This window comes from Sardina pilchardus, chromosome 2 (assembly GCF_963854185.1).
Source record: "Sardina pilchardus chromosome 2, fSarPil1.1, whole genome shotgun sequence".
Classification (NCBI taxonomy): Eukaryota; Metazoa; Chordata; class Actinopteri; order Clupeiformes; family Clupeidae; genus Sardina; species Sardina pilchardus.
Genome location: NC_084995.1, coordinates 4,914,728 through 4,926,519, shown reverse-complemented (window position 1 = coordinate 4,926,519; position 11,792 = coordinate 4,914,728). Strand labels below are relative to the sequence as shown.

General features: G+C 40.5%; 1 protein-coding gene across 1 annotated transcript in view; it reads left to right on the top strand.

Moving 5' to 3' along the window:
• Positions 1–325: 325 nt before the first annotated feature.
• wls (Wnt ligand secretion mediator) overlaps positions 326–11,792 on the top strand; it is a 118,233-nt gene continuing 106,766 nt past the window's right edge. Inside the window, exon 1 of the mRNA XM_062517234.1 lies at positions 326–559. Within this exon, the coding sequence (XP_062373218.1) occupies positions 454–559 (106 nt within the window). The 5' untranslated portion in view covers positions 326–453. The remainder of the gene's footprint in view (positions 560–11,792) is intronic.

Here is an 11,792-nt window from a genome sequence, read left to right as displayed (position 1 = left end):
CTGGTGGAGCATGGCGGAACTACAAGGGTCTGGCGAGAGTCAGGCTACAAATATCTAGCCCAAGAGGTCAGATCTGAATCGTGCCTCCACGTCTGAAATTTAACTTTAAGGGGTGAAGATACGGTGAAACTTTCCTGCTTTAGTCATAAAATGCACAAATATTTTGCTTATCAGCCTAACTATATTAAAGGTTTAAGATGAAATCTTTATTATGACATCATCAAATTTCAGATTTGCATAGTTTGACATCCACACGATGTTGGGCCCTTTTACTGTGTAGGGCGCGCAGTGCAGGATGCAGCGGCAGGTCACGTGACACCCCCATCACTCTAACCTAGAGCTTGAACAGACAGGCAACTCATTCGAAGTCGTTCTTGTAATCATCAGGTATCGACAAGCTGAGGTTTTCTTTAAATACATGTGTGGTGATTAGAGGGGAACGAATCCTGGAAGATGGCCGGGGCTATTATAGAAAACATGAGCACAAAAAAGTTGCTTATCGTCGGAGTTACCCTTTTTCTTTTTCAAGTGTTTTCATTTATGGTGGGAGGCTTAATAGGTGAGTAATGAAAGTGCAGACATCGCTACATGTAGGTTACTCTCTGGAAAATGTCTTTACTACCATATTGAAATAAAAAAAAAAAGTGAAATTGTATAAGGTTAACCATGGGTTTAAGCTACAAATAACGTGTGCAAAAGTTTATTTCCTCTTGTGTAGTAACCTACAAGTAAGGTTTGGCCATGTAAGAATTTACACTACGAGCAAATAGTTTGCACAAGTTCTTCGTCAAACTGAAGTAGGTTAGGTTACACCAGTCCACCACCCATTTCAGACGTTTTAGCTTTTCCTAAGCAAAGTAAGCTGACAGCTAAGTTGTAATGTCAAGGTTACATGGATATCAAAGTTATGCTATTACGATTAGATGTTCGATGTGTTTTCCGAATGAACGTGTGTTCTTAGACTGTTTGGGAGCTGGTGTAGCTTTGACGAAAATCTTTGTTGGGACCAATAGGTAACATTAACGTTAACTTGGGCTAGTAGGCTGCTCTGGATTGCATGTTCACAATGGATACCCCAGGCCCATGCTAGCCTGGTTAGCTTAATAGAGGTAGTACCAAGAAAACTTGGTTTACATTTGGCCTGGTTTATGATGGTTACCTTACCGAACGTAGCCGTCGTGTTGCGTCGATATTTTAGTTGATTGTGGCAGTATGTTAAGAAAGTGAACTTGTCTCGCCATTTTTATTAGTGTGTCTTAATGCGCGTTTGGGGATTCCTTTCTGGAAAACACGTCCGTAGTCTGTTACGCTCCCAACTAAATTTGCATTAATTGTTTAGCTCGAACGCCTGCCAAGTAATTCTCGCATATTGATTTGTTGTACACCTGTGACTGTTTCATACAACCATTGCACCGCAGTTGTAAATTTGATATAAACTACTTCAAAAGGGGAGTGACTGAAAAATAGGCCGATTCGCTTTTGTTTAACTTTATGACGCCGAGTTCCATTGTGTTCACTGGGTGGCCCGGGAAACGTGATGGGTTTTTTTCTACGAAGACAACAGAGTTCTGCAGACTTGACTCGCTTTTTAACACTACAATGCCGGGCAATCGAGAATCGGCTCAGCCCATGGTGGGCTATGAGGAGGGAAAAAAGCCTGCGACTGGCGTGTTTGCTCGACGTGAATGGGGTGGTTTTTTTTGCACACGCATGCGGACACTATTTGTAGTTTATGTATTTCAGTGGATGAAAGTGCACTGTTTTGTTATCTGAAGTCGTCTTCTTCTTCTTCTTCTGCTAAACAAGCTTGATGGTTCCTAGAGCGTTGTGGGAATGTTAGTTTTTGGTTGCAGAAACATTCCCTGAAGGTTAGGTTTTGGTTCCCATGGAAAGTTTTCTTAACGTTAAGGTAACGTTAGTTTTTGGTTACATCATGTTACCCTAACGTTCCCTCAACGTTGCAAGGAGTTAATAAAGGCCCCGGTACAGTCCACGCACCCGACTTGTCGTGCGACATGTTGACGTCACGGGGAACGTTGTAACCATGTATACTTGCGCGTGGTAGTCGCGACACAATATGCAGTATTCTACTGAACAGAGGCACGTATCCATTGACGTTAATGGCAGTAGCAACTAGCTTCTTTGCTGATATTTCAGACTTAGCTTGCACAACTGAAGGATTAGCCTACCATCTTGTTTATGAGATGAGTTTGTGTAATCTCCCTAAATGGAAAGAGATTTTTTTTTTTAGGTCTAGCAGATATTCTTTGGTTGAAAATAAATCTCTTCGTTACCTTTTGCTGGAATGCTTCTGTGCCTCGGTCCTAGTCATTTCCCCCTAATTCCTCCTGTTGCAACTCTCACTGGTAACTTCGTTAACTTATCCAACGTAGTTCACGACTGTAAACAAATCAGTCATCCAGGCAACTCTCGCTGCAGCCTAGCCAAGTTAACTTCCCACTTCTCGAACTTACTATTATAACTTCATGACTACAGTCGTTTTAAAAATAAATGGGCTTATTTAAGATGTTGGATAGGCTATATGATAATGCCTGAATGTGGTTTATGTGGTTGATGACTGTAGAAGGACACTGGCTCCGTGAGCTTGGCTTCAATCTCTTCCTAGTTGTCGTGCGAGGTTGGCGCGCGCGGCTGATATAAAATGTTCGGTGCGCGACACGTCGGCGCGCGGCTGAAATGTGGCTTGCGACACAGGAAATTACGTCATTTTGACGTCACATTGCCGCGCGACAGGTCGGGTGCGTCGAGTATACTTATAGCTTTAATTATCAGGGTTTCCCGCAGCGCTTTCCTGCTAAGGCGGCCGCCTTAACAACACAGGGCTGCCGCCTTAACTAGCGTCTTCAATAAATAAATAAATAAATATATTATGTATAGTGATATTCGCCGTATTACTCTGTCATGTTTTCTCCCTGTCATTCAAAACCGTAGCCGCTAGTCGCCCTTCTCTGTAGAACGCATAAAAAAAGAAACTTTTTCAAATCCCAGGTGCCACTGCCACGCATATCTCAGAGTGACTGCGAACACAAATAGCCTAAACTTAGCTAGATTTGACGACTCTCACAGGAATGGTTCTCGGTTGAATCTACCAAATGTATGGGATGAGCGGCATAACACTTTTGAGCGCTTTATCTTTTTTTTTAGTACTCGTCTACTATGAATGCATAGCCCACTGCATCTTATTGTGACAAACACTTGTGCCATCTAGCCTACAGCTAACAACAACTTGTGATGGCTATTCATTCACGTGTTGTAAAATACTGAAATAGTCTGAGGTTTACACAGGCTAGTTTAAACTTTAAACTGTAGCCTCTTGTCTCCCATGCCAGTTTCATTCATCCCGACCGGGCGGGACGCACGTTTCCGTTTTGTAGAAATAATTCCTGAATGTTTTTGTTCAGAGCTGAACATGCAACTGTATTTGACAGATGACAGATTTGGTTGCTAGTGACAAAATATTAGCGTTCAATGCGGTACGATCTCGCTAATTATGTTTTAAAAAGCATTAAAAATTTTCCAGCTCTCTTAGGCTATATGAACAGGCACGCACAATATACAGCTTCAATTGCATATACAATATTCAATTCAATATACAAGAATTGCAGCTTTAGGCTACTAAATCACAATTCACTAACTTTACCATACAGTCGCAATGTTACATTTTCATACAGTTTCATCTTTATTTCATGGTATATTCTAAAATATCCACCATTACAAATATTCTTGGTTTTAATAGAATATTATAATATTGACTGGCTTTAAAATATGTCCTATGGTGCTATGCTGAGCAGTGCAACGGTTTTGAAAGATACAAAAGGCCCTGTATTGGAGTTGTAAACTTACACTTTTAAGGTATAATATTGTCTAAATTGTGTTAATGATGTTTAATTGGTTGCTGATTCAATTAAATCTGATACAATGAATGTGAAATCCAGGTATATTGCTGTCAGTAGTGTCAAAATTCAACATTTTCAACATTAATGAAATGCTGACAGCCTACTACTTATTTACTTCAGCTGACCTCCTTGTCTTAAAGTAAATCAGAAAATAAGTTATTTAGACAAGTGTGTGCTAGACTGCTCCTGTAGCCAACAATCCCCTCTCTACCCTTTGGGAATTGAACTGTTATATGATCCTTGGTGATGTAAATTATGAAAACCCCTTTCTTTGGTTGGTCTTGATGCGGCCTTGACTCCTTTAAGACTCGTTCTCGACTCAGACTTGCTTCCTAAAAGACTCGGTCGTTGTCATTCGGTCTCGGCTGCAGTTAAACCAACGGTCTCGACACCCCCCCCCCAGGGCGACGCCCCCTTCCCCTGAATTATTATATATTATCAGGAATGAACAGGCAAACTTGATGGAATTAATGACTTTAATATACAAAAAAGAAAGGAAGTTGACTTTGGTAAGTGCTCTATAGTTTCATTTTTCCTTGGCTGTGTCTAAGACAAGCCGAAGCCACCCTACCCAAACTCCTACCTGCATCTACATACAAGACATTGTTCTTTCAAATAGTATGTTCATCCCCAGACCTCAATTGTTGAATAAAACAAACTACCAGTTTTTACTAGAGCACGGACATCCCTCTCCATCTTCGAAAACTCCTGAAGACCCAGCTTTTCAAATATATTTATCCAACAACGAGCCATCTAATTCTAACACTTAGGCTTATCACCTGACTAGAACTGACTAAAAACAGCACTCACTGATGCACTTTTCTAATTTTACTGTAACTTTTAAGTTGTTCTAGAATTGTTAAGAGTCATTGCACGAGAAAACCAGGCAAAACCAGCAGGAGATCAGAAGATGGAAGAAACCCCCGTATAAGACCCTCCTGGCACGGCACACATTATGTGTGGCCCAATTAGACGACAATTGTTTTTGAATCAGTAGATGTTCCTCTCTCCAGCAACAGTAAAACCATCCACCAAAGCCACTGCGAATACGAGATAATGCCTCTTAAAAATGACCAAAATTTAGAGGGATGAAAATTCTGCTTTCAGTGGTGTAGATAACCCCCAGTGCACCTTTTGGTCTTTAAAACTATGCTACCTAGGCTCTATGGAAATATAAAGCTTATGTTCATATCTTTTTCAGGATAATCAGGGTAGAAATGGCAATTTCAGTCATTTTCAGCCATGAATTGTTGGATTTTTGAGGGTCTCGCGGGGGGGTTCGCGCACTCTTCTCACCTTTTTTACCCCTGACCCGTTTTCATGCCTGAGACATGAACAAACAAATTTACAAAATAACAAGACGCAAGACAAAAGATTCCGGACGGAGCGGCGTAATCGCCAGCCTACCCATGACACCAAGACTAGATAGATATTTTATTTGTACATTATTTTCAATTTGAACATTTTATTTGAACATTTTGTGTAGTTTTGTGTACAATTTTGAAAACTCTTTAGTTACAGTGAGGTTTTTTTGCCGAAATGCCAAATAAATAGCCTAACGAGCTAGAGCCACATCAAGATGTATGGCAGGGCTCTTCAATTAGCGGCCCGCGGGCCTGATCCGGCCCCCGAGCAGTAGCGTGCGGTGACCGTACGTTTTGGTGGGGCAGAAGCATAGAATTAAAAATGACATAATTTCACAGGAGTTTGTTGTATGCTAAATCATGTCACAGCCATGTCAGTGGAATATTTTGTAGATCAGCCCAGTTGATTAGTTCTACATTTCTCATCACGTTAAACCAGCAAAGCATAGCAATGTTGTTGCTATGGGTAAACAAAACTAGTTTTTATGTGTTCTGTCTAGAAGATTCTAGCCTAATTTGCTAACTGATGTAGCTAATGTGTTTAAGTCCTTGGGTTTTGTAACGGCAACTCAATACAGTTGGGTGTCATGAATAATTGTCTGATCACTCGTTGCAGAATTAAAGCCTCTAGCCTACCTTTGAACGTTGCCTTCTCGTTCTTTGTGCTGTCCATGAACGCTACTAAATCCACTAACTGCTAAGCCAAGGAAGATGCAGGGTTAGCTAACTTATATTCTCATTTCAACCTCTCAAATGGTTTTTAACAGAAACTCAACACAGTTATGCACAGGTGCAACTGGCCAGTGGCCATGCCTGGAAATCATGTCTGTACGTTAAACTCAACTAGAATCGCCACCATTATCCAAAAGTTGATGTCAACAGACCAATAATATTTGGAAAGCCTACAGAAACTAGAGATAGTTAATGAGACAATAATATTACTAAAAATAGACTTGGAGCAGTGATTTACTGAGGAACTAGTTTTTGAGGAGGATGCATCTGGGAGGTCGCTGCCCCACCTGCCCATATGGACCGCACGCGCCTGCCCCCGAGATACTTTGTAGTGGCCCTTGAAGAGCAGGCTATTGTTATATGAGCAAATCCTTGTATTCGGTAATTAGCTGGTGGAAAAGGCGATAATGGAGGTACAGCGGTACACTGCGAGTAGCGCCTATGAATAATGTTCTGTGAGGTGCGGTTGCCGTTGTACTGCGTATTATGCAAAGATGTTACTTGTGCCTTTGCTTCGTTGGTACGCAGCATCTGTCAGCAATGTTGACGTGCACCAAATCCAAGTCGTTTCCCTCAAAACATGAAGCATTTTGGGTGCATGAAATCTCACCGGTAGTGTGCCTCTCCAGTCACAGATTCCAGCAAAGCACAGATTCCATTGGTGTAATGTTATCACAGATTTCATATTAGCCATATTAGCAATAATATAGAGCCAGTGTCACCTTCCCAATGTTGGCCTAACCCAGTGGTTCTCAAACTTTTTCTTTCATTCCCCACTTTGATCAAGGGGGCTCTCTCGAGCCCCACCTGTGCATCATCGCTCTATAGAAAGTATAGGTCAAGCTCAAAATTATCATATTTATAACGTCACTTGCTAAATATACATCAGTAGGCCTAACACATAACAGTTAGGCTACTAAAGATAAATATCAGTTCAAAAATAGAAAAAATAAAAATCTAAATCAATGACCAATAATGTCAGTTTTTTGTCATTGACAAGGTGTCAATCCTTGCTTCAAAAAAAGCTGATTTCCAATAATACAGCAAAAGGGCCAACTATATGCTACCATTGTGTTATAAATGAAGTTCAACACTCTCACAACCTCGTTCAAAATCTAATTCAGGTCAAGCCTTGACGCGAGCGCTTCCCTGAATGAAACAGTCCATCTGTTGCGCATCGGGCACTACTCTCTTTATCACGACGATGACATTTCTTTTACCTGCTATCGTCTGTGCGCCAACCGAGCAAAGTCCCTCACAGTTTTCCCATTTGATGTCCTGTTCTGCCAGGTAGACTAATTGTTGAGATCAATGTTGAATGGTTCATCTGCAGTGGCCCTACTTTTGGCATAGGCTACTCGCAGAATAGAATATCTTCGCCCGCTGTCAAGTTAACAAAGCGGACATAAGCAATAACTAAACCACCTTTGTAACTGTCGGTGGCCTTGTCCACTTGCAAGGCAAAACATGAGTGTTTGCGTTTGTCAAGCAGTTGTTCTTCGAGATCGCAGAACAGCAATTGTGTCGTCGGACAGATAGCCAAGATATTCTTCAATTTTAATGCGCTCGTCTCGAACATAAACGTTTTTTTTGTTTCCGCTGCAATTAAAATTCCGACATCAATCATTTTTTTCGGACTATGGTTCCAGGACAGACTCACATTTTCATCTGGTCAATGACAGGCCTACAAGAGTCTAGATTACCTTGTTTGTGTTTGTTTTGTGAGATGGAGGTGCATCCTGTGAAGGGAACATTGGATAAATTATGTCAGTCTGTGGCCAAAACTTACCAATGAAGGTAATTTATTAACAACATAAGGTATTAAGACGTGTATTAATGACAGCTAACCTCTGTAACAGCCGCCTATGGAACCAACAGGCTAATTTCCTAGCAGCCAGCCACGCAGTAATGGCAGCGCTGCATTACTTCCGTCTTTCACTGGATTAGTGTATAGAGACTCAGACAACCGAAATTCACCATAGAAGGGATCGTTCATATCAGTTTGCCTATAGAGACAACCGTGGCACTGATGATACAATTCTTACTATAACACACTCAATCCACTCAACAACACCTTGAAAATCCTAAAGCCTACGCCAGATTATTGTTTGTTGACTTTAGCTCTGCACCGTGCAGCCACACATCCTTCTCAGTAAACTCAAACAGATGTCTGTTAATCCATAATATATCATCAGCTGGTACCACTCCTTTCAAACAGATAGGACCCAACCGGTCAGAGTGAACCAAACAACATCTCAGTTAAAAACAAGTACAGGTGTCCCTCAAGGGTGTGTGAGCTCCCCCCCATTATTCACAGTATACACCAACGACTGCACTAGCAGTCACCCTAGTGTCTTTTTATTGCATTTTCAGATGACACTGCCATTCTGTGTCTTACAGATAAGGAGACAACCACCTCTGTGTACAAGCAGGAGGTGGATAATTTTGTACAGTGGTGTGGTGACCACCACCTCACTATTAATACAAAAAACCCCCAGAAGAAATGGTCTTTTGCCCCTTTTCCACTGCCAAACTAGTCCGACTCTACACGGCACGATATAGTGCAGCTCTACACGGCACGGCACCAGTAATTTTTGCTTTTCCACCTAAACCGTGACCTGGAAGTGGGCGGACTCGATGGGGTTACCACTGACGTGACGTCGGTTTCAGGCGACTAGAAATGGTCACGCTGCAGTTAGTAAAAAGTAAACACAACGGGGGTGAGGCAAGATGGCGGAAACTTTCTCTCTTAATAAGCAATAAAAGCATACAAACACAATAACAATGTTACTGTCTAGAATAATTTAATTAGGCTAGTCTGTGAACCGAGCTAGCAGTTGAGTGTTAACGGTTGAGTGAATCTGAATATACTGTTGCAAGTTCACTTGAGTATAAACTACCCACTTTAACTAATGTCACTAATGTTAAAAAAGAATAGAATATATATATAAATATATATATTCAGGTAATTGTCACTTCAAAGAAATTACACTTTGAAGTGACCTCCGTTTAAAATGTTACCTTAGCTAGGAGGCTTGCTAGCTCGCTAGTAACTAGACGGTAACCGGCAGCAGCATTGTCTGATATCCCTAGGCGACCATGTTAGGACACCGCACACCGTTGGTTTAGACGTTTAAACGATCGACCATCAGTGCAACAAACTGCGTCCAGCTAGGTCTCGTTATGAGGGTAGGCTAAACCTATAAGTGTCTATAAGCAATTCAAATGGCATGCTAATCGATTAGCATTTCGCTAGTCGGTTTTAACTTTGCAGAGCTGTTTTAATACTGATTGCAAGGCAGTGAAAGGTAGGCTAATTGACCGATCCCAAGCCCCGCCCCTTTTTACTATGTCACAATGAGGACTTCAGAAGACCTCGGCAGACCTCGGACAACCTAGGACAATTTTCAGAATCCACTGTTTGAGGATGCCGGTTATGCAAATGTTAGGCTTCTTTTAAGAGTTGCCTAAATAACTAAAGAGTTCAAAATGGTTGAAATATATGTCTTGGGTACTTGTAGAAGTGATAGCCTATTCGATATCTGGGCTGTGTGAAAAAAACGTTAACCATACATGAGACTAGTCTGCTACTATTTTGCAGTAAGAAATCAGAGTGTGTGCAAAAGTCGTGTCCATGACTAATAAAAAAAATGTAAGCATACCCTAACTAAACCATGGTTTCCATTGTTGAAACGACAATGGACAACCTGAGCAATAAATTAACGTTAAGTAAGTAAAATTTATTTATAAGGCACATATAAAATAAAGTTTACACTGACCACAGTGCTGTACAGGTGCAAGTTTAACAAGCAGAATAGTAGATACAAAATGAAACATTAAAGCAATAGTTCGGAATTTTGGACATAGGACCTCATTTCCAACTCAGTCTGGGTGATATAGGTCGGTGAAGACCATTTTCAGTGAATTTCTGCCCTTCCTATGAGTTGCAGCGTTCATCTCGTGCTAATCTGGTGCCAAGATAACGCAAGTCAACGGTAACATCCAGCCTGCCACTGAAAACACTCCACAGAACACCCGAAACAAATACATTTTAACGTCAGACTATCGATGCACATGCCTAGTGTTGATAGAACCATGTTAGAAATAAAAACGAACCTTGCATCGCATTGCAATAGCCTACTTTGTTCCCTGTATGGCAGTGGCGGATTGATATTGAGAAACTAGTCCCTCAAAATGTAATAAATCATTGAGTTGCAAGGTTAGTTTTATTTCTAAAATTATTCTATCAACACGGACATGTATATCGATAGTCCGACGATTTAATTGACTTGTCTCGGGTGTGCGGTGGAGTGAGTAAGACTGTTGTTGATGTCAGACTGATGTTACCGTAGAAATGTGTTAGCTCAAAGCCAGCGTTAGCAAAGGGGGACGCTGCAACTGAAGGAAGGGGCTAAACGCGATAAAAACGGTCTCCACCGACCTATATCACCTCTGTAAAGTTGGAAATGAGGTCCTATGTCCAAAATTCCGAACTATTCCTTTAAAAAAACATTAAAAATATAGGTAAAAATAAAATAGAATAAAATGAAAATAATAAAAAGGGTCTGATGTATAAGGTGGGGCCAGACCATTAAGAGCCTTAAAAAACATCAATAAAATCTTAAAATGAATTCTGTACTGGATTGGCAACCAGTGGAGAGAGGCAAGGATGGGGTAATGTGCTCCCTCTTCTTAGACCCAGTCAGCAGTCTTGTTAACTTACATACTGTAGGCTTAACCGTGCAGGAACTGAACTCACGCACTTGTGTCAGATAGGCCTAAACGATTTGGGCAAAAAAAAAAATATACACCTTCAAACGCGTATCTCTTTAACACACAACAAGAATACATTCAGCTTTTAGGCATAGGCTACCTTTCTGTGTTGACTTGGCATAGAAGGCTGTTAATAAAGCTAACGACAGCTATATTCCCACAAACGACGAAGGATAGCCTTAGCATGTCCTATCAAATAGTGCTGAAAAAAAATATGCCTCGCTGTATAGGCAGTCTCGAAGTCGTCGATGTTACTACATTGCCCACGTTTAAATTAAAACGTTTAAATTAAAATATTTTTTTTCTCCAGGCAGCAACCTGAACCTATAAGCGGCTAGGTCCCGGCTAGTTCCCGCCTTGACGTATTTATTTATTTCCTGGAGCATTTCAACATTGGAATGTAAATGGCAACGGCAATGTGAATGTCAATGTAGGCTATGTTTTTTACATTTAATCTTTTATTTATTCATTTCAACTTTTATTTATTCATTTCAACTTTTATTTATTTATTTAATCTTTTATTTATTCATTTCAACTTTTATTTATTTATTTCCAATTTTATTTATTTATTTAATTTGTCACAAAAAACATTCCATAGTACACAAGATGAAATGGGCAATGTTGGAAAGGTGTTAAAAAATCTTAAGCCTATTGTTATACACACTTGGCTCGAAGTATGAGGAACATAGGGGAGATCCACACGTAGGTTACAATAAGAAAGAATGTTTATTTAAATATAAGATAACTATCAGTGTAATGACGAGAAAGCAAAAATGTCGTGCAATGTATGTCTGGGGTATGAGCAACTGAACAAAAACGTCGATAACCACTTTTAACAATTGAAAATAAGTAAATCTTCTGCTAATATTACTCTTCAATCAAATAGGCCTATCAGAAGTTATGTTGTTTATTTAGGCCTAGTGGTAACATAGCTTGCTCAAGTCGTCCTAACTGATAGCCTACCATTATGAGCTTTGGTTTGGTTCACCAAGCAACATGTAACAAA